The 23,331-nt window shown below is 37.3% G+C and overlaps 4 protein-coding genes across 5 annotated transcripts; 3 read left to right on the top strand and 1 right to left on the bottom strand.

Moving 5' to 3' along the window:
• Positions 1-6,218: 6,218 nt before the first annotated feature.
• On the bottom strand, positions 6,219-10,319 carry LOC132183404 (histidine biosynthesis bifunctional protein hisIE, chloroplastic). The gene is made up of 6 exons (XM_059596834.2): positions 9,612-10,319; positions 9,207-9,411; positions 7,479-7,724; positions 7,289-7,384; positions 7,030-7,181; positions 6,219-6,751 (listed from the first exon to the last, which is right to left on the bottom strand). The coding sequence occupies exons 2-6, from the start codon at positions 9,375-9,377 to the stop codon at positions 6,547-6,549; spliced, it is 870 nt and encodes a 289-aa protein (XP_059452817.2). The 5' UTR covers positions 9,378-9,411; positions 9,612-10,319; the 3' UTR covers positions 6,219-6,546.
• A 378-nt stretch (positions 10,320-10,697) lies between these two features.
• On the top strand, positions 10,698-14,406 carry LOC132183059 (uncharacterized). The gene is made up of 5 exons (XM_059596455.2): positions 10,698-11,048; positions 11,137-11,307; positions 12,312-12,849; positions 12,956-13,063; positions 13,145-14,406. Exons 1-5 carry the CDS (start codon positions 10,794-10,796, stop codon positions 13,966-13,968), a joined length of 1,896 nt encoding a protein of 631 aa, XP_059452438.2. The 5' UTR covers positions 10,698-10,793; the 3' UTR covers positions 13,969-14,406.
• Positions 14,407-14,682: 276 nt separating this feature from the next.
• Positions 14,683-18,625, top strand: LOC132182700 (calcium-dependent mitochondrial ATP-magnesium/phosphate carrier protein 2). Of its 2 annotated transcripts, none has more exons than XM_059596017.2 (5): positions 14,683-14,868; positions 15,248-15,659; positions 16,676-17,464; positions 17,597-17,687; positions 17,800-18,625. In XM_059596017.2, exons 2-5 carry the CDS (start codon positions 15,260-15,262, stop codon positions 17,990-17,992), a joined length of 1,473 nt encoding a protein of 490 aa, XP_059452000.1. In that variant the 5' UTR covers positions 14,683-14,868; positions 15,248-15,259; the 3' UTR covers positions 17,993-18,625. The 2 variants fall into 2 exon arrangements, with proteins under 2 accessions (XP_059452000.1, XP_059451999.1); XM_059596016.2 differs by having other exon boundaries at positions 15,037-15,659.
• Positions 18,626-21,145: 2,520 nt separating this feature from the next.
• On the top strand, positions 21,146-22,032 carry LOC132182436 (small ribosomal subunit protein eS27y). Its single transcript, XM_059595677.2, has 4 exons — positions 21,146-21,249; positions 21,364-21,465; positions 21,578-21,606; positions 21,690-22,032. The coding sequence occupies exons 1-4, from the start codon at positions 21,247-21,249 to the stop codon at positions 21,814-21,816; spliced, it is 261 nt and encodes an 86-aa protein (XP_059451660.1). The 5' UTR covers positions 21,146-21,246; the 3' UTR covers positions 21,817-22,032.
• Positions 22,033-23,331: the final 1,299 nt, after the last annotated feature.

Here is a 23,331-nt window from a genome sequence, read left to right as displayed (position 1 = left end):
AAACTTTTATCATGTTTAATGGATTGTTGTGGCGTTATTACCAAGTGCACCAATATTTGCCTCACTCTCGCTCTTCCCTTTCCACCACTCCCACGCCCAACTACTCCTACAAATTAATTATGCATTATCCAACCGGCCGGCCGGGAGGTGTATAATTAGATCCCTATATGGCTATATATATATAACTACCCATTAATGTATTTGGGTCTTAAATAAATGAAATCACTGCAGGTTTCTCTCTCTATATAAATTAATTATTCTTACAATAAAAGGGTGTTTTTGTTAATTTTCTTCTAAAGCCAGCACTCACTCAGTACTCTCTCTTCTCTTCTCGATCTTCCTTTCCCCTGGCACTATCATGAAAATCCAGCACTCACTTTTGGTAGTATATATATATCAAGAAACTTTCACACCAATGGAACGACGATATATATATGGTGAACATATATAGTTGCGTACAATATTCGACTTGTTTCACAACTTTTTGGTTTGCACTCCCCTCCTCAGCCGCTTCTGCAGTTTTTTGGTGTTTTGTTATTTTTCCATTTTATTTATGGTATTTTACTGAAGCCTTTCTTGTTATCCCTTATTAAGGCCTTATAATTCTCATAAACTCATGTTTCGCAGTAAAAAATGCATTTTCCTAGGCTATGATTCCAACTACAAGGGTTATCGTTGTCTTGATCCACTTACTAACAAAGTTTTAATTACAAGACATGTTGTGTTTAATGAGATGAGTTTTCCAGCCAAGGTCGAGGTTCCTTCATCCCTTCCTGCTCCAGCACGCCCGTCAGGTATTCCTTCTACATCTCACTTTCCAAATAATTACATTACACCTTCTGCCATGCCTATTATTACTAATGTCCTATGTCCAACTATGGCCTTACCTAATGCATTAGAACCCATATCTGCTCACCCATCTACCACTCCTACACCTCACGAAACAGCCCCTGCTTTCCCATGCCTACCACTTGTACATCACATGGGTCTGCACACACTGCTGCACCTACTCTTTCAGTAGCCCCATGTGCTCCTTTGGCCTCATTAGACAACCTTGAATCAATTTGTGACACATCCATATCACTCCCTGCAGTACACGGACCTGCACACACTGCTGCACTTACTTTTTCTACAGACCCAGCAGGGACGGAGCCAAAAAAATTTATGGGAGGGTGCCAGCCAATTTTTTTTTTTTTTTTTTCTTTTTTCAGTTCTTTAGAATTTCTTTTATTAAAAAAAAATTATTTTAATTTGATTTTTTTAATGAAATAAAGACTACCGTAAGGGGAAAAAAAAGTGAGCATTTGAAAGTAATAGCCAAAAAATAGATATTTGAAAGTAAGGACCAAAAATAAAAAAACTTAATGGGTATGGCCTAAAAAAATTAAGAATAGAGCCAAAAGTTTTTATTGGATATGACCAAAAAATCTAAAAATAAGGCCAAATTTTTTTTTGAAAGGGGTCCAAATGACTAAATTTAAATCTTTACTCTACTTTACTTTTATTTTATTTTTTTATTTTTATTTTTACTTATAATTTTTTTTCTCCTTATTTTGGGGGGGACCATGGCCTACCCCGGTCCCCCCCTCCCTCCGTCTCTACCATGTGCGCCCTTGGCCTCACTAGACAGCCTTGAATCAGTCCGTGACACCTCCATATCACTCCATGCATCACACGGATCTCCATCTCTTGCCAATGACCAAAATCTCTCAGGGTTTGTTTGGTAATGGGGATGGAGATGGGCCAAACACTGTTCATCACCATTTTTCAAAAAAATCAACATCAAAACATTCTAACTTTTTCACTTTTAATATCAAATCATTCACTTTTTATTATTATTCAAATAAAAAAAATCACTACAAAACAAAACTTTTTCACTTTTCCATACCACTTTTTCATTTTTTATACCAAACATTCTTACTTTTTTATCACATCAATCTATATCAACTATAGTGTTTAGGTCATCCCATTTGCCAAACACCCCCTCATTACCCATCAGTCCATCCCCCTCCCATCCAATGCTCACTCGGACAAAGACAGGAAACCTTAAGCCGAAATCTTTTCCAGACTACACAGCTCTCTACTCCACCAAACACCCACTCAAAGCCTTCTCAAGTGTTCTACAATCAGTTGTGGCGTTATTACCAAGTGCACCAATATTTGCCTCACTCTCGCTCTTCCCTTTCCACCACTCCCACGCCCAACTACTCCTACAAATTAATTATGCATTATCCAACCGGCCGGCCGGGAGGTGTATAATTAGATCCCTATATGGCTATATATATATAATTACCCATTAATGTATTTGGGTCTTAAATAAATGAAATCACTGCAGGTTTTCACGGTGAGGCTCGTTTGTATTTGATCGAAAATAGGAAGAAAAAAAAATTGAAGTTAAGAGGGTCAAGCATGCACGTGGGAAAAGATGTACGGTCCAGATTGATATTTGAGAAAGGCACTCGCATTCGAACGGAACGACATCTTCAAGTGGGCTGTAAATGTGCGGATTGGATGAAACTGCATGCATGGACGCGGTTTAATCCTATCTAGCGTTCGAACGGAATTGTATATATAAGAAGCGGAGGAATGCTACAATGCATTCTCCCCACCATCTACTCACCATCTCTTCACTTGGATTTTGATTTTTTCAAAAATAAAATAAAATAAAACAAAAAAGCAAAGAGAGAAGAGATGGTGGGGAGATGGTGGGGAGAATGCAAAAAAGCATTTCCCTAAGAAGCGTAATATTAAGATTGAGTCTTTAAAACGTGAAAAGATTATTAATTTGTTCCTACATGCAGATCGAAGAGAGAGAGATGATAGATCAAACAGTACTGCGCGCTAACAGTAACAACCAAATGCAAATGACTCAAACCAACATATCAATTATTAACATATAATACGTGTGCTTAATTTCTTTGAAATTGAACGAAGCGTGGTGCCAAATTATGTTGAGATACCGAATTGAACGAACATGCCTCATGCATGACTTAACTGGTACGTGTTCGAAACTTTTAAAAATCTCCGTCGTCCCATCTACAAATACCGACTTCTTCTAATCGAAAATCCACACAAATAAGCAGTAATTAAGGAGGTAGCTAGCAAATTAACAATAGCAATTAATTAATTAGCATGGGTACTGTAGGGATGGTTGCAGTGGTATCCTTTCTAATCATAACCTAATCTTATTATCTAATCATAATTTTATCCCTATCACATGATAATAATTATATATCCTATTTATATCTAATCATACTATATATCCTTTCTAATCATAATTAATCTTATTATCTAATCATAATCTTATGCCTATCACATGCCTGGGAAAAGGTTGTGAGAAAGATATGATGTCGTGCTGCTTCATCAAGTGTGTGACGGACTGTGGAACGGACACTGTCAGACTTTTATCGTGTATGATGGGTAATTGTGTTGGCGGTCTCACCAAGTGCACGGATACCTGCGCCATTTCTACTTAATTATACCGCTAATCCACTTCCACCACCAACAACATATGTAGTCCGACAATATATATGTAACTGCATTATCCTAACCAAGCTGGGGGAGGTGTTGTATTATATATGTAATAATTACCCATGTATTTGGGTCTTGATTCTTGAATAAATGAAATCACCGTGGTACGTTTCTCTCTTATTGAAACCACTAATTATTCTTACAATAAAAGGGTGATTTTCTTAATTCATTTTTGATTCAATGGATTCAAATTTTGGTACGAGTTATTAGTATATATTATCAATGAATGAGGTGTTCGAAAAAGATTTAAGCAAACAGAAAATCACACCACAGGATTCAATTTACAGAATTTGAATAATATAAATCTTACTAATTATGGATTCATCATATAATGATCAATAGAGGTGCATATACAGAATGAAACTTCTGAAAAATTATCCCAATGGTTCATTTAAAAACAGAAACACAATTCGTATCCATCCAATCAAAGAAATTTATCTTCGAGAGAAATCCAACAGAGCAACTAACCATGTTTGGTTAACTTTTGACAATGTCAAAAGATAAATTATCAAACAGAGTGCAAAGCCTGTTGGCTAAAGAAACATTAAAAGACATAGGAATATAATGTACGTGCACCTACACATTTTAAGCTTTATTGTTGGATTCATTTCCATTGAACAATTCATAAATACATACATACCCAACAAACGTTTCTGAATACCTATAGAGATACGATATATGAGCATTAGATATGCACATATACATACATATGTACTATATACACCCAACAAAGGAAATAGCTGCATGCGTAACACAGGATTCCTCTTGTAACTTAAAGAAAGAAAGAGAAAAGCAACCTTCACATATAGAAAATCTTAAAAAGTTGTCGCATTACTGACTTAGCCATCAAAGGTATCCCCGCCGGTTTACTCTGGTATCACATGCACTTCATTATCCTAAGATTTTTGCTAGCTAATTTAAGAATTGGAGATATCTTTTGCCAGCTCACTCTAGTAGGCCTCTAAGCCTTTCATCTTTGGACTTGTGTAAGAAACATAACTCATAAGAGTGTCTGAGTAAAGGAAGTATACAAATAGCAGTCAACGAATTTCAGCTCTATCATATCATTTTGGATTAATTGGTGTTCTGGTCCTTTGATTTCTATCAGTATATTATCTTTTTATTTTTTTATTTTATGAATTATATTATCTTGATCATGTGAACGCAATGCCTACAGTATTACACAAATAGTTGTAGGACTTGGCCTGCAAAACCCCCTCTTAGACAGAAATGCCAAACCTTTAATCAAATTATAGAGGAGTAGTTTGAAATAGAATTTGAAACTGGTTCAAGTGATGTTCTATTCATTGTATATTTTCAATAATCTTATCATCTTCAGTAATCAGAGGATTAAGAATAGACACAGGAGTTTGATCTGCAGAACAATTCTTTTGAACCTCTGTTTCAGTCGTAGCATTATCTTTTGGCATCATCTTTAGCTGCTAATGTAAATATTAGAGGATTCATTCTGTTTACAGGAGTGGCACAATTGCAATTAATTGAAAACAAGGGAGATACGGGTGGCTTTCTTTCAATTGAAGCACCATGCACGCTTGTCTGAAATACCGTATTACATGCCTCATGCAATATGCATGAGAAGGTGTCTGGAACTTAATGAACAACCCTCTCTCCCCATCTTCTACAAATACCGATCAAGCTCCACAGCTCAGGAATCACTAATCTCGGAACATATATATATATATATAATGGGTGTAGGGGGGGCCAAGTCCGCGGTGGTGCAAGTGGCTGCAGTGCTATTGCTAATTATATGCTTGGGAGTGGGCCGTGTGGTATGCGAGGATGAACCATTGCCTCCATGTGTCGCTGGTTGTGAGAAGGAATATCTGTCGTGCACCAAGAAGTGTGTGAATGATAGTGGGACGGACACGGTACTTGAAACATGTTTGATGGGTTGTGAGGGAGGTGGGTTCAATTGCACGGATACCTGCGTCAATATCGATGATCCGATTCCACCGCCACGCCCGATAACTTAGACATACAATACAATATTGTGCAACTGCATCATCCAAGCTGGGAGGTGTGGGTTTTATTTATAAGAGCCTAATAATTAGCCGATGTACTTGGGTGTTTGAATAAATGAAATCTTGGTACTAGTCTTCCGGTGCTTTCTCTCTTATTGAAAACACTAAATTGTTCTCTCTTACAATAAAGGGTGATTTTGATCATTTGGTTCAAAAGCATTCTCTTTTTTTCCTTTCAGCTGCCACTCACTTCTGGTATCATCAAACTTTCACACAAATGGTACGAGGTTGTCATCCTTGCACATCCCACTGGTTTGCACCGTCCCCTTCAATGGATTCACATTGGGTACGTGTTATTAGTATTACCAACCAATAAATGAGGTGTTCGAATAAGACTGAGCTCTCTTGCAATTCTAAACTAAATGGTTTGAATTGAGCCAAGTAAACCTTCAATTAAAAAGAAAAATAACAAAGTAATGGTGGTTGTTGGACCACCCCTTTAAGTGGAGGGGTGGGTTGACCACCCTCGAAAGCTAAAACGACAGCCATCCACCCTGAGCCAAGAATGTAATTCAATTCTCAAAACAGTACAATAAATTAGTGTCTTTACCGAAAAGGTTTAAAACAAAGTCATCCAAAGCCAAACCAGCAGCTAGATCAGGGGATGGAAGAACTAGGAGAAAGCCAAGTCCAGGGGCACTCAAATGGACTGGAGTTGTTCATGCATAAACAGTAACTACCCATTGCAATGTTGATGGTTACCATTTGGCTATAAATATTCCTGATTTGAAATTCTATTCAAATCATCGTGGATACAAATAAGCGTGAATAATATGAATAAATAAATTCTTAAAACAGTACAATAAATTTGTGTCTTTACCTAAAAAGGTTAAAACAAAAGTCATCCAGAGCCGAACCAGTTCTCATGGCACAGCAACTAGAGTTAACGCACTCAAATGGGTTGGAGTTGTTCATGCATAAACAGTAACTATCCACTGCAATGTTGGAGGTTAACATGAACAGACTACAAGGCCTAACTTTCTGATATTCGACTTCTCTTTTCCTCGATGCCTGACTGAGAAAATCTCTGCCTAAGAACTTGCATAACATCTTCTATCTTCACATCTTTAACTGCCAGAAGAACCATGGCATGATAGAGGACATCCGCCATCTCTGAGGCAGTGCGTGATTTGTCCTCATTTTCTTCCAGTGTTTTACACAACTCTTCTGCCTCCTCCCTGAAAAGAAAAAGTTCAGACCCATCAAAATCTTCAGTAGCAATGCATAGACACACACATTTACACACTCACACACACTACTCAACAAACACTTCCTTTAAAAGCAAAATGTTCCAAAGAAATAATAGATGGATAGTCCAAACAATCAAGAAGCCGGGCTTCTCTTTGAATTTTTGAAGTTTGGTTCTTGTTTGGTTCTCTGAGTTCTTTTTTTTTTCTTCTTCTTTGTTTCTTGGAGCAAAGAGAGGCATCCACTCAAATCAAATTGATATTACTACCTGATTTTTGAGCACAGAAGGTCATTATGTTTTAATAAACGTTTTGTCCATGAAGATTTCCCATTTTCTTCTATGGCTAGTTCTGCTTTGCGTTGGGAGATTGTTGACTCTAATGAGTACAAGGTGGTTAATGCCAATTTATTTCCTTCAACCTGCCAAAAATGATCTGAATCATTTCAAATCTTGCTAAAGCTTGTCTAGAGTAATGTAGGGAATAGATATGTTTAACATTGCTTATGAGATGATTGAAGGTGCAGACCTGTTGAAGTTCTTTTAAATCGAACACTGACGTATAATAACAAGTTTCTGACCCTGTATGGCAGGTAGGCCCATCAGGCTTCCCAAGGTATATTATCTGAGAAATAGTTTTGAGTTAAAGTTGCGAGAAATCAAAGAAAAGAAATAAAAATGGGCTTAGACGTTCCAACGAAAAGTTTTCAGAAACATACCGAGTCACGATCACAATCAAGAAATATATCATGAATATTGATGAAATTCATAGATGTCTCTCCCTTGGTCCATAACATCGACCGTGACCTGCTATAGAATGTTGCCTTCCTAGAGGAAATGGTTGTAAGGACCGCATCCCGGTTTGCAAAGCCTTGCATTAGAATGGCTCCTGTATCAACATTTTGAGCTATTGCAACCGCCAACCCTTTGTCATCCCATTTTACACTGTCTAACAATGTCTGGGCCTGAAATTATAATATTTCATTACACTCACAATTATTTGTGCATGCAAGATTCAGTCCTTAAAAGAGAACAAATAATGAATGAGAATAAAATAGAAACAATAAAAAAAACTTACGAAAGATTGGGGATGAACTTCATATTTTAGTGCTATAACATACTTTAAAGACTTCCTTAACCATCTTACCGTAAACTGCTACTATGGGGGTGGTCTTATATATCTCCAACTATCACCAATATAAGAGGCCTTTAAGTTGAAATTACAAAAACTACATCTTAATCCATTTGCCTTCATAGCAAACTGTTGCTTCTCCCACTGTTTCTATCGATCAATTGAAGAATGGTGGGGGGCTCAACGCAACTTACACTCTCACTATTATATTATAAACAAATCATCTCAATATTTTATATATTGACATACCATCCCAACAGTTAATTAAAACCAAGATGCCAAGATCAAGCAAAGATTGTGGCACTCATCCCAAACCAAAGAGGCAATGTTTTTTGGGCTAAAATAGAGTGATTAAGGAAACAGGAAAGCACACCATAGGATTCAACTAACAGAATTATGACGCAACCGCAAAGATAATGGTCAAATTTGAATAGTATAAATCTTAGTAATTATGGCTTCATCATACAATGAAGAAGTATAATGAATAGAGGTGCATAAAATGAAACCTCTGAGAAATTATCCAAATGGTTCATTTAAAAACAGAAACACAATAACAACCCAAAGTTACGTATCCATCAAATCAAAGAGATAAATATATATACAGACTTACCAGATTAACATGAAAGAGGAAAAAAAAATCCAGTTACATTACAATAGCTTCACGAGCAAAGAATTTCATACTTAAAACCATTTAATTTCAAGAATTCTAGCCCCACCAACAGAGGAAAGGCTTTTATTAGCAGTTGCCACAAGTTCAAGTAATTATGTAACTGAAGTTTACGGTGTAACGCAAAGCTAAAGTACAAGGGAAGTCCCTTTACCATATCAACAACAAATGTCAAGATATAGAGTGAAGATGTAGTTCAAGTAATCATTATATGATGACTATTGGGCATCGATGAACACCTTCAAGAGAAATCTAACAAAGCAAAGGGGACCCCTTCCTTGAATTCTTAATCTCTTTCATTTTTTTGCTTGACATATAAAGATCCACACCATTATGACTATAGTAGAGACCTAACCATGTCTGGTTCACTTTTTACAATGTCAAATGATATGTTATGAATCTCGAGTTTTCATGATATACATAAACAAGACAGGGTTGCTTTGTCCCCATTAACTCCATCACCAACAAAAAATGAGAGGAAATATTCAGAGATGAGTTGGATACGAATACTAGCTCATTCTGGTAAAGCATCTATGGCAAGGGTCTCAGTCGGACATACAACTGGACAGTAATTAGATATACAAATGGATGATGAATGCTCAACAAAACACATAAAGGACAACAATCTAAAGCTATTTAGCAGAGTACCTTGGATTCAATACAAAAGTCTTTCACTGGTTTCTGGGTGGAAGCACAAACAAGATGACGGGTCTTCTTCTTATGGGTGTCCCAATTGTTTCCGCCACTGGAAATGCAAAGACGGGCTCCAGAGGAAACTCTCAGAAATTGAGGACACAGAGAATAGGAAACCGCCATCATACACCGAATGAAGAAAAATGTGAACTTTTGATGCCTATATTCACATTAAGATCGAACCCATCATGGAGATATAAAATTGAAGTGACAAGCAATTAATCTACCACTGAATCAAAATCACTATAAATATTATAAAATATAAAAGCCATTTATTCATTAAGAAAAGAAAGCAGAAGCAACAATCCGGATCAATTTAACAAAAGAAAGCACAGAATTGAAGCAGCAAAAAGAGTGTACTTTCGTTGAGAAAGAGTCCTCAAAGAAAGCCCGTTGTGAGCTTAGCCGTCACCAAAGGCGATGAAGTTGTGTGCCTTTCTTAAAAAAGGGTGAGAGAGAGAGAGAAAGGAAGGGAAATGGCAATAACGTTCTTGGCACAAATAAGTCTTTTGTGCCCTCCAATAAAAGATGAACATGTCAGCTTCGAACAAGAAATGCAAATGCATCCTAAACACCGGATCTCACCCCTTCAATCCCTCGTCTATGAATAAAAAAATCCTCCCGCCTACTTATATCACTCGTCTATCTCTGGCCAAACTCAGGCGAGGCTCATCTTTCCCTTCAACCATAACTTTCTCAGGCGACATGTCACCAACCAGAATACTCGGCGAACAGTAGACATGCAAAAACTGTAGCGCTTTCGCAATCCCAATTTTGCGTTGCCTCTCCCAACTCAAATTCTGGAAAATGTGACTTAAATCCAGCCTTTTCCGATACACATATTCTAATCAGCTGAATAATGTTATGTTGGGATACTGAACCTTATTCAATTTGGCGATATCAAACCAAAAGCTCGGGCATTTAAAATATCTTCCTTCATTTCCATTAGCTTGCACCGGACCAAAGGATGGTGGGCGGCGACGGTCAGCCTGGGCAGCGTCTGGGAACAACTGTGGCTGTGCGATTTTTTCCCGTAAATGAGGGATTGAAGAGGCGAGATTGGGTGTTTTGGTTGTATTTCTTGTTCTAAGCAGAGATGTTTATATTTTATCGGACGGCCCATAAGGCTTGATTTGTGATAAAAATTTATAAAAATTACACTTAAAAAAGAAATATCTTATAAAAACGCAATGAGAATAACAATTTCTGCCGCTTGCTTGCTGTGAGAAAATGAAAAAGAAAGACTATTTAGTATTTAGTATTTACCCTCGAAATCAAAAAATTATCTTAAATTCTTGAAAAATTAGCATTATACAAATTTTAATGATGGGGAAACTGCAAATTAAGTAGTAAATTTTAGGTTACGTTGTAAATTTGGAAAGTTCCGGAGAGAGAGAGATTTGAAATTGACAGGCAGTAGATTCCAAAGAAAGGAAAAAAAGTGCCACTCTCACTTGCTGTCTCAAAAGGTAAAGTTGTCCCCCTTTGGGTTTTGAGCAACAGCAATTCCTTGTTCCTTGTGATCGAAGTCTTGCACCGAAAATGCACGGCGCCTGTTTCCGCTGCAATCAGCCGGGCCACTGGGTTAAAGATTGCCCCTTCAAGACCCCACCTGGCCATAAGAAATCTCAACCCTTCGCTGCCACTAATGCTACTGCTAGCGGCCCCTCCTCCTTCTCCGGGGGTCCTGATCCACCCCAAATTCCATGCGGTTGTGGCCATGGAAATTGCCTTGTACGGACTTCCCAAACGGAGAAGAACCCCGGCAGAAAGTTCTATACTTGCCCAAACGGACGAGTTAATTTTTTTTGCTTTCTTTCTTTTCTTAGCGCATAAAATCTCTGGTTTTCATGCTTATTTATGGACTATTATTTCACGTTAATAGGATCGTCGATGTGGGTTTTTCAAGTGGTGCGACCAAGTAACGAATGGTGAAGCTAGCAAGTCTCCTCCTCCCAACCCTGTGTGTTCTTGTCGAGCTGGAGTCTCTCAAAGGATTACGGTGACGGATGGGCCAGATGCGGGTCGAAGCTATTTTGCTTGCCCAATCAAGAAGGTATGCCCTGATGATTCACAACGCTTTATCATCTTTATATGGCATGCCCAAGTTTGTTTTGTACTGGTTTTGCCTAAATGTTGTTTTGTATGAACCTTTTTCTAGTACATATATATTTGAGCAATGAACCCCTTAAGTTCGCCAACTTCACTGAAACTCACTAGTTTGAGTGTTTCTTTCTTATAAAAACACGGTTGCCTAAACGTAGTTTCTGATTGGCCCTTGTCATACGGGGTTTCAATTGCTTTGTACAATTGAACAATTTGGTTATATTTCATTGTTAATTATCCGCATGTCCGAAGTACTTGAGTAATCTATCAGTTAGTTGTTTACTCTTTCAGTTCATGTATAAAAATATAAACGATGGACTGTATTAGTCACACAATGAATATACATTCAAAGATTCATTTCCATTGCTCTCTTCTTTTGCTTTCCTGATTGCAACATTCTACATTTACATTTCCTCTGGCACTCAGCGGCTTTGGTATATGCTATTGATTATACCTGATTAGTCATTTAGTCCTTCATGCTGTACCTGATGGAGTGTGACTTTATAAATGTGTCGTATAACGGTTGTATTTTGAATTTAATGCACACTTCCATTGATTCATCAACAAGCTGGGGAATGTATTATGAATTTTTACGAGCTCACCTTGACTCTAATCATCCCATTAATCATAAGGTGATGTTTTGTGATACAAGTTTTCTCAGTTTTGAAGATGCAACTTACATGTTCTGGTGTTGTGGTGGTTTCACTTTTGGCATTAAATATTATGAAATATATGTTGCAAAGACACACCTCTAAGCGGGTCTTGCTTAATTCCCACTTTCTGTAGAGCACCTTGTCCTTAAAAGCTCAAACAGATAAAAATGAACTGAGAAATTGCAAGGAGAGAAACCCCATGGAAGCATTTTAGGAGAGCAGCCCTCCATCATCCTGTCACATATAGCATTTTTTAATGTGTCAGTTGATATCTAATTAATGGAACCTGGCTTTGAGACAGGGATGTGGAGCTTGTCCTTTCTTCCAATGGGAGGATGCTCAAGAAATTACCACAAGCACTGATATTGTAGAGGAAAGCAAACATGACATGTCTGCAAAGTTTACTTTGAGAAGCCATCAGTTGGTCAGTGACTTGGGTGATTCGAGTATTGAGCACTCGGAAAGGATGGAATTTGAGTCGGTGGAAATGGAAAATCTTCAACATTCCTCAACTTACATGGCTGTACCTGAACTTTGTGGGAAAGAACAAGAACCCCTCATGGAGAGGGGACAACATGTTGAAACTTCCACCGCATGTCGTGATCCACAAGAACCCCTCATGGAGAGGGGAGAACATGATGAAACCGAATGTCTTGATCCATCACATGTTAAGGTCTCTTGGAATCTTCAAGACCTAGTCATGCAGGAGGCTGAGTCAAGGAATCCCATTATGAAGATTACATTCCTAATTTCCCATCAAACATATCTGGCTGGGATGCATCACCGACAGACACAGTTCCGGAGGCAGACCACCGCTGCTGGAGACACATCTACTGGAGGTAATTTCTTGTGTTTAACCACGTTCAATATGTTTCTCTTGCCATTTTTTTTTCTTCTTCTTTTTTGCTTACTTCCCCGCCATTGCCTCTTTTTGTTTTTGGACAGATTGTACCAGTCAAATTGCAGGTGTTCTTATACTGGGTTGGTGGGGCCGGCTCACTTTCCCTCCTTCTCGATGTTTATCAGTTCCTCCACCTAAGCCTTTCTTTTGCTGTAAGTATGGTTTTACATTCCATTGGTTTGGTTTTTTCTCCTCTCATCTTTAGTTATGACTCTGATTCATATTTTTGACAGGTGTTTTCCCTTCTTTTGATCCCATCTTTATTCCTCAGGATAAAGATTTGTCTAGTAATGAATGCTTTACTGAGCTGCCTCATAGACCCTCACTTACTGAATTTGACAAGCCATCCCTGCAAATATCTTGTTTGGATGCTGAGGCTTTGAGTGATGTTTCTCGGGAGTTGTCAAATGCCAAAAGTCCTCACCCAATTGTTGAAGGCAGCATAGAAGCCTCAAACTCCAACATGCTTGAGCAGATAGTTTTGCATCTCCAAAATCTGCTTCTTACCAGTCTTGAGTCCATGGATCCGCTTAAACATGAGTCCATGGCAGTGGCAGCAGAATCTACTTTTGATGTTTTGGATTCTCTCTCAGTTAATTATACACATTTGCATGAGCGTGTGAGGGAATTCATTGCCTGTGCATCATCACTTGCTGATATGGAACAGTCAGTGGAGGAGGAACATTCTTGGCAAGAGTTGATCGAGCGGTACGATAGTGAGAAAGTTAGGTATGATGATATTTCTAGCATCCATGCTGAAACAATGACCTCCTTAACAGCCTCCAATCAACGCCTTAAATCACTCCGTGAACGGGCTTCCAGTTTGAAGGACTTGCTTGTACGAGTCGAGAATCAGTTGTCCAGCTGTGAAGCTGAGACTAAGGAGCTAGAGGCTCATATGGATGAGATTTGTTGGGATATGCTGGAGTCCCAAAAGAGTTTGCAGGCTCTATCTGGAGAAGCAGAAGAGGCAATGAAACTTCATCAGCAGAGGGAACAAGAGCGAAAAGCAGCCAAGGCAGCCTTAGAAATGGCAAGACTAAAGCTTCGGCAGTGATTGCACATTAACCTTTCTCAATGTAGAATATGACATGATGCGTATGTTGTAGAATATGACATGATGCGTATGTTATGTATAGATTATGCCCCTTTAGGCTTTAGGCTTTAACAAAGTGCAAATTCACGTGTTGCAAGGCATGGTAACAGGGAATTAGGTCGTGAAAAGTTTTTGTTCTAAACGTGGTTCACACTTGGATAGCATGTCAGACGTGCGTGCTTTTTGGTCTTTGTTGGTGAAACCAAATTCACGCTGATAATGAAAGCTAAAGATGACATTTCGGGGTTGGGCTAGCGAGGCTTGCTTGACTGGGGTCAGGCCAGGCCCCCAAAAGTCCTATATTCCCACTCGATTTGGACCGCTACAATTTACCGAATCTTTCCTTTCCAAGTGATTTTATTTGATAAATAAAATGTTTGGGCTACATTTTATTTTTTATTATGAGTCCTTTATACTTACTACCTCATACAAATAATCAAATTTGATAAAATAATATTAAAAAAAAAAAAAAAAAAACTGTGTTGGAAAATTCACGCTACAGCGGACACCAAAGAAAGAAGAATATGCGAACCACAGACAACGCAAAGGATATCACATTGGAGAATGCTTAAAATTGCAAAGAAATAAAAAGATAAAAAAAGAACAGCTACTCCCACTACCTTGTTAGATTTTTTTCTTTTTACTTTCGAAAATAAAATTAAATATATAGTCCACAAAACTCTCTCTCTCTCTCTCTCTCTCTATGTCTCGCTCTGCCCTGCTCTCTCCCCGGGATGATCTTATCGCCGGCCATCCCTCTCATTGCCGGCGAAAGTGACGGACGCGCACCTGGGGAATTTGACTATGTTTCTGAATCTTCGCCGTCTCGTCCCCTTTTGAACATTCTCCGTTGCGTTTTCGGTGCGTTTTCCAGTCGTTTTCGCGTTTTGAATTCCATTTACCTTTTTTGACCTGAAAAAAAATTTATTTTTATCCTCTATTTTCACACATATTTTATAATTCGATTCGATCTTCTTGAAATTTTGTATGTGCATTTCAATCACATTTGCTACTTTGAACGGGAATTAGATTTTTCGTCGAAAGAGAAAAGACACGGAATTGTCAGATTGATATTCGTTGAAGAGCGAAAGGTTCTAATTAGAGTCCATTTAGGTCTGCATCTGATGTCATTAATTTGTGCATCACAAAGGGTTTAGCTTTTGTGTTATCCCAAGAACACATTTTGATCCCAATTCTCAGACAGTCTTTAGTTGAGTGTGTTTGTTTTATGGTAGCTTAGGTTTTTATTAGAATGGAGGCAAAACCAAAGAAAGAGTGCTGCAATCCTGTCAGCAAACCAGGGCCAGTCTCTATGGATCATGTCCTGTTGGCCTTGCGAGAGACCAAGGAAGAGAGGGACGTCAGAATCCGTGGTCTCTTTAATTTCTTTGACACAGCAAATGCCGGGTATTTGGACTATGCCCAGATTGAGACTGGCCTCTCTGCACTCCAAATACCCTCCCAGTACAAGTATGCCAAGGATTTGTTGAATGTCTGTGATGCCAATAAAGATGGCCGTGTTGATTACCAAGAGTTTAAGCGCTACATGGACGATAAGGAGCTCGAGCTTTACTGCATTTTTCAAGCCATAGATGTTGAACATAATGGCTGCATTACACCGGAAGAGCTCTTGGATGCACTTCTTAGGGCAGGTAAATCTTATTCTTCTCTACTTCTGCTAATTTGTGAATAAAATTGTGTTGATGCATTCAACAATTTTACCGTTTTAAGGGGTTATTGGAAGCTGCGATAAGGGTTTTAACTCCACGTATTTCTTTTTATGTGGTTTATGGCCATATCTATATGTCTGTTTTCCAGTGTCAAACTTGCGTCCTTCCATGCCTTTTTCTGTAATTCCTGGTGGAATATGTTATGGGTAAGTTAATTTGGAAGGTAGGATATTGAGATTCTAATAAAGGTTATCAAGCTTTGTGCTTTTCACAATTTGACTGGTTCAGCTATGATGTGCATGCCCACAATCTTCGGTAACAAGCTTAAGGTCATGGCCTCCTAACTTTCAAAGAAGATTGCCAAGCAATGTGCATGATGAAAAAATTAATTTGCAAACCCATAATTTGAACAGGCATATAAATCCTTGAATTTGAACAAGCATATTTATCTGGGTAGATAAATAAATAAAATGCACATATTCTGAAAAACTGCTCTTCTCCATGATTGCTTGTAGGGAACTAGTGGTGTGTAATAAGGATTTAAAAGTGTATGCATGCTAGTAATGATATTCCTTCCTGGTGAAACCACGAGGGCTGTGACTTGGGTTATAAGTTATTGAATCTTCTTCCTTAAAATCCAAATAACTAACAAATTACCTTCTTTATAGTCGCTGATGTGCAGTTATTGTGACTTCATTTAGAACAGAGTAGCTGCATCATGTTTACGTCTTCCATTCCAACTCATCTTTATTTTCAGTGGATCTTCTGCCAAACTGCATAAATCTCTGCTTCTTTTTCGTCTGATCTAATAGTAAATGCTCAAAGTTTGCGCAAAGGATCTGTAATTAATTTAGATTGCATATTGTTATTTAAATCATTTCAGCCTCACTCACACACACACATACATATATGCACTTAAATCAAATTGTTGTCAGACAATAGTTTTCTCTTTAGCAGTTTGTTTCATTCTATAAGCCACACCAGTCTCTCTTTTGTAGGGATTGAAATTGATGATGAGGAACTTGCTCTTTTTGTTGAGCGTGTTGATAAGGATAACAATGGGGTAATTACATTTGAAGAATGGAGGGATTTTCTTCTACTATACCCTCATGAGGCCACTATTGAGAACATTTATCATTATTTAGAGAGGGTATGCCTTGTTGATATTGGCGAACAGACTGTAATCCCAGAGGGCATCAGTAAGCATATCCATGCAAGTAGATATCTGATTGCAGGTGCAGTAGCAGGAGCGACATCCCGTACAGTTACTGCCCCCCTTGATCGTCTAAAGGTTGTTTTGCAAGTACAAACAACACGAGCTCGCATCATGCCAGCAGTAAGGGAAATATGGAAAGAAGGTGGCTTCTTGGGATTTTTCCGTGGCAATGGATTAAATGTTATGAAGGTGGCCCCTGAAAGTGCCATAAGGTTCTACACTTATGAAAGGCTGAAAGGTTTTATTGTACATGTTAAAGGGGATGAAAGTAAAGCTGATGTTGGCATTATTGGTCGCCTGTTTGCCGGCGGTACTGCTGGTGCTGTGGCACAGACTGCTATTTATCCAATGGATCTTGTGAAAACTCGAATACAAACTTATTCTTGTGAAGGGGGAAGAGTTCCTAGTCTTGGAACTCTATCAAGGGATATATGGGTTCATGAGGGACCCCGGGCGTTCTATAGAGGCCTTGTTCCATCTCTTCTTGGGATTATTCCTTATGCTGGCATTGATCTTGCTGCATATGAATCCTTGAAAGATATGTCAAAGAAGTATATTCTTCATGATGGCGGTAAGGTCCATATGTCTTAAATAGCTAACTTCTTCTAATCATCTTTTCTTATTGTTTTTTTATTTTTTAATTGTCTTCTGTTCCAGATCTGCCTTTTATATTGTATGCTGAACTTTGTTAGATTTCCTGTAGAACCTGGTCCTCTTGTGCAATTGGGATGTGGGACAGTATCAGGAGCTCTTGGAGCAACATGTGTTTATCCGTTGCAGGTTGTCAGGACAAGGTAAATCATGGTTGTATACTTGTATCACTATCTTGGTTGTTGCTCGTCTTGGGTGAACTTTTATTCATTTTGCTCTCTTTAAGATGAGGCTAATTTTGCTAATGCTTTCCAGAATGCAAGCACAGCGCCATAATGCAGATGCTGCTTATAAGGGGATGGCTGATGTATTTAAGAGAACCTTTCAACGTGAAGGGCTTAGGGGTTTCTACAAAGGAATATTCCCTAATATGCTAAAAGTTGTTCCGTCTGCAAGTATTACTTACCTAGTTTATGAGAGTATGAAAAAGAGACTGAATCTGGAATAAAGAATTATGCAGCTTCTTTCAATTACTGTGATTGACATGGCTGACCTTAGAGTTGACAAATGTTGAGTATGGTTCTGTGTTGAAGATGATGATGACGAGAATAAAGTCCATTTAGTAGATTCAAACAGTTGTTGCAGTCGTAACACAAATAATGTTGCTAGCATCAGATATCTTGAAGGGTGATATTTGCTTGTCACTGGGGCGAACTTTTATCAAGCTTGGTATGCATTAGCACATATTGTTGTACTATACAGAAACATACAGGATAGGTTCACCAAGAAAACGATTTTGTAATTCTTTTTAGTGGCTCAATTCAATCAAAATTTGTGTCTCAGCGAGATATGATGGCTCTTTTGTTTGGCCGACTTCATCTAACCAAGGATTCCTGCAGCATGCTCCAATACTATTCTCTTTCACCACTGAGTTCCTAGGTATTGTTTCTTTTTCCAGGATATATGTAATTTTGGTTATGGATTACAACAGGTTCACCTAGAAGTACTGTAATTTCGCCATGGAAAAAGTATTGAATGCTTATTTTTGGGTTGAATATTTCATTACATTGTTTATCATGTCTTCGCTTGGTAGCAAAATTATTTCCCAGCTGAAGATTATAAATTTTTAGTGTTCGATCGATTTGTGGGATATAGACTCAATTTATTTGGACTGTATGTAGTGTCTCTGAGCCGTACCGCGCAAGCTGCATTGAATCCTACATTTTGTGTATTATGTTGATATGGATTGTACAAGCAGTTATAAGAAGCTTTAATTTGGATTAGTTCTTTTAGACCATCATCCAATTTCTTGGCTGCTTTTATTGGAACATGAAGACTTGGTTTTTTGATGAATATATATTGATTCTCCTTGTGCTTTAAGCCATTTGAATTCTTTTTTTAAGTTTAAAACCTGAGGTAATAGTATCTGTTTACGATATAAGACCTCCATATATTAACCATTTTCTTTCTGTTTTTTATTTTTTTATTTTTGTCCTTTAGTTCCTCTTTCCTCTCTTCACTCTCTACCTTTCTGTCTCCTCCCTCTAACTCTCTATCTTCTCTTCCCTCCATGAAAATGGCTCAACACGACGTCCATGGATGTGGCTTAACCTTCATAGAGATGACATGGCCATGAAGGGTTAAATCCTCCATGGCCACCCTTTTATGGTTGTAGTGGTTGGTATAGAGAGGGAAGGGGGGAGAGATTTGAAATGCTGGAAGTGGAAACAAAAAACAAAAAAAGTCTAAAATTGGATGGATAGTCCAGTGGTGGTCTTAGGCTGGAAATAAACACAACTTTGGGTTTTAATGACAAAAAAACAAATTTAAAACTAGAATATTAAAATCCAAATGATGAAAACTATAGGGATGTGAGGTGTATTTTTCCAAAAAAAAATATGATAGTAATTTTTATTTTTATTTTTGTGTGCTTAAACTATAAGAAAAGAAAAAAGAGATGCACATGGTGTATTCGACTCTTAGCAAAGAAAAAAAAATTATGTGATAAGTCTTTTGATTATTAAAATAAATGAAAATAAGATGAAAAGACAATGTAGACTATTAAGTTTCAAAGAACTTTAACGCATGAAGTCGAGTTTAAGTATGCTAAGCAATGTGTGGGGACTCTCCGTACTCATAGTAAGTTACAATTCTTTTATTACTTATTAACACATTATGTTACAATTACAATTCTTTTACAATTTAGTAACATGGGTTTGTATTTAATTGAAATCATGTTTCAATTTATTTTTTCAAGTACAGCTGTTGGATTACATTTAAGGTTGATAATTTTTGACACGACCTGCGAAGTCGACACGAACCTAATACGAAATTAAATGATTATAGTTGAGAAATTTGATCCGTTTAATTAAATAAGTCGGATTATGGTTGACATATATAGTATTTTACCCATGTCTTGACACAACCATGAACTTGACATGCTAACATAATGGTTAACAATTTTTTACATGAATCGAAAACTCAACATGGACTCAATTCAAAATTAGAGAGTTAGAGTTTAAAGGTTTGACTTATTTAATTAAATAAGTTGAGTTAGGTTTGACCTATATAGTCTTATACCTATGCCTTGACACCATCTAGATCTACATGCGAACACAAATTGTCATCTCTAATTACATTATTGTTATATAAACCAGAATTTCCTATGTTCTTACGGACCAACTTCTAAAAGCAACATATGTTGTTTAAGTTGTTATAAAAACATGTGAAACATGTGCTGAATGCTCACTCCACGTAGTAGTAAAAATCACCATAAATATAACATATACTTTTCTTTATTATTTTATCTAATTATGATTTTAATTGCCACGTTAAAGAATTAGCAAATTAGAGTGTAATCTTGAAAATATGTGTAACGTTACTTAAGTTATTTATATATAAGTAATAAGTTTTTGAGAAAAATATAAAAAAGCCTCATAAACTAACAGCTGTTTGGGATAGAGCTCCATAATGTTCAAAAGGTACTAAAGTAGCCAATCAAACTACCAAAATGTATCAAAATGACCACTTATTTTTTTATATTCTTATAATACCTATATTCTTTTAACAAATCAAATAATAAAATAATTGTAAAAAAAAAACAATTAAAAAAAAAAAAAAAAAACACAATGGGCGAATAAAAACAATTTGTCAACAGAATTTGACTTTGAAGGACTAAATTGTTTTATTTTGGAATATCTTAAGAACTTTTGATTTTACTTTATACGACATAAAACAATTTGTAATTTAGGCCAATTACAGTAACTAATTATTTATTTATTCCAATTTTTTTTTATTCGCCCATTAGTTTTTTTTTTTTTTTTAAAAAAAATTGTTTAGTTTTTTTTACAATTATTGTATTATTTTATTTGTTAAAAGAATAGGCGTATTATAGTAATATAAAAAAACAAGTGGTCTTTTTTATACATTTTAATAGTTTGATAAGCTACTTTAGTATCTTTTGAATATTATGGGGTTTTGTTGCATTAGAGTGTTAATTTGTAGGCCTTTTTTATATTTTTTCCTAAGTTTTTAGCTAAGGTCCTATGTTTTTAGGCTAAGCGAAAGACACGTGGCCATCTTCCTTTACACCGCTTCATAAGTATCGACGAAGGGCCAAGATCTAACACTCCTCATCGGACGACCAAGAACTTCCCGTTCAGGCGCTATATATTGAAAAACCACCTATAGGGTTTTTCCTCTTCGTCTCTGCCGCAAAAACGTATTTGGGGGAGTTTTCGTTCTTCAAAACTTGATTCCGAGATGGTGAGTGGAACTCCGCATCCAGATCCAACTCTCTCTCCGCATCCAAATCAAACAGTTTCAATATTTTTTTTCTGATTTTTTGTTTGTTTGTTTGTGAATTATGTGGGAGATCAGGTTCTTCAGAACGATATTGACTTGCTGAATCCTCCGGCGGAGCTCGAGAAGAGGAAGCACAAGCTTAAACGTCTTGTTCAGTCCCCCAACTCCTTCTTCATGGTACGCTTCTGATCACTCGCTCGTTTTTTCCTTCTTCAGATAAACAAAATTTGCTTCTTCTTTTTTCTTTTTTCTTTTTTAATATTGTTTGAATCTCTCTCTATTATTGTAGGATGTGAAATGCCAGGGCTGCTTCAACATGTAAGTAGTTATTTCATTAGTTTAGTTGTGGGTCTCTTCGTTTTTAGTACAATGTTTTGCTTATTGCTTGTGTGGAAATGCAGTACCACTGTTTTCAGCCACTCCCAAACCGTGGTGGTATGCGGCAACTGCCAGACGGTGCTATGCCAGCCAACCGGTGGGCGTGCTCGGCTCACCGAGGGGTGCTCTTTCAGGAAGAAGGCGGACTGAGGGTGCTCTGAGGTTTTTGTTCCTTAGTTTCAATTTGATACTAATTCCAGGATTGAAATGAGCCCATCATCTTGATTTACTTTTTTCGATATATACACTGTTCTCCAAGCTTTAAGAATTATTAGCTTAATCTCGCACTTTTGGTTTTCCCAACTGTATTGGATGTGGTTTTGTTTTTTAAGATATAATATCACTATGATCCAGTTTTGAGTTGCATTTTTCTGCTTGATGCTGCAATACTTTATTCGTTAACACCACTGAGAATCTTGGCCTGCACATGCTAATCTGGGGTTTGTGGCTGAGAAAACTAAGAATCAATGGGTTTGTTGTTTGCCACGCTTAGATAAGTGAACCATATGCAATAGTTGTTCTTTATAACGTGGAATTCCTGTTTCTAGTCATCCAATCAGGATACTATAAGGGTCTCTCCGTTGGAACTGCTCGTGCATGACAACCTTTTATTTTTACATATGATGTGCCTAGATACTGGTGAAATTGAAATGGATATGCTCCAGAAATTTTGGTCTAGGGGTAATTCCTGCATATTCTGGTATTTATTCCTCATATATTAGAATAAAGGGCATGTAAGTACGTTTTTTCTTTCTCAGATGAGAGATATGCCTTGGCTGAAAGGGAGTATGTCTTCCTAAAATCACATTTATCATTACTAATGTTATGCAACATCTCTTGAGGGTTTCTTTAGGTTTGAAGATTTAGATTCCTTGCTAGATTGAGGATACATGGTTGATTATTAGTTTTTCTCTGTCCATAGCATACAAGAGTTGTATTATGATTATGAAATGTTAGGAAATCAATGATCCAGACAGAGTCTGGCTCCTCCTTTTGGCAAATTGTTTTAATGACTTATGTACACACCTGAGGGTCTTTCCTGAATTATGTTACGATTGTTGAAGAAGGGGATTATGAAGTTCTTTTTAGTTGTTTTGGGTTGGACTAATGGGCCCGAAGTATTTTTCCTTATTTTTTTTTCAATGTAATTTTGATGGTCTCTTTCGGTCTGGTTTATCCTTGCTAAAATAAATGCAGGTAGTCTTGTTGTCTAAGGGTAATTTAGTAGCAATACTTTTGCTTTTAAGCCACTTGGAGCATGATTTGGGTACATACGCTGTATCTGAGAGTTGCCTTGTTAAGTTGCATTTTAGAATGAGTTAAAGAAGAGATTACCTAGTGGATTTTTCATCTGAAAGGAGTGGTGAAAAAACCTGCAACTTTTGCGGAAGTTGTGATTAGGCAAAAGATTTTGTGGTTTTAATTACTGATGCTTTTGACTTAAATCTAGGCAATCTTATGTGTTGTGCTGTCTGGTTCTATAATGTGTATTCTCTGCCTGCTTCTATAATGTGTATTCTCTGCCTGCTTGCCACACTGGTAAGAGCATCTCCAACGGCATTAGGTATTTTACCTAGTGAAAAAGCACTCTTATCTATTATACCTACTCCTTTTTTAATACAAATTCCAATAGATTCTTTATTTCTTTCTCTACTTTTCTTTAAA

The sequence above is a fragment of the Corylus avellana genome, chromosome 5 (genome assembly GCF_965113065.1).
Source record: "Corylus avellana chromosome 5, dhCorAvel1.hap1.2, whole genome shotgun sequence".
Taxonomy (NCBI): Eukaryota; Viridiplantae; Streptophyta; class Magnoliopsida; order Fagales; family Betulaceae; genus Corylus; species Corylus avellana.
Note: the sequence above shows the minus strand (reverse complement) of the source record. Positions and strands in the feature narration are given on the sequence as shown.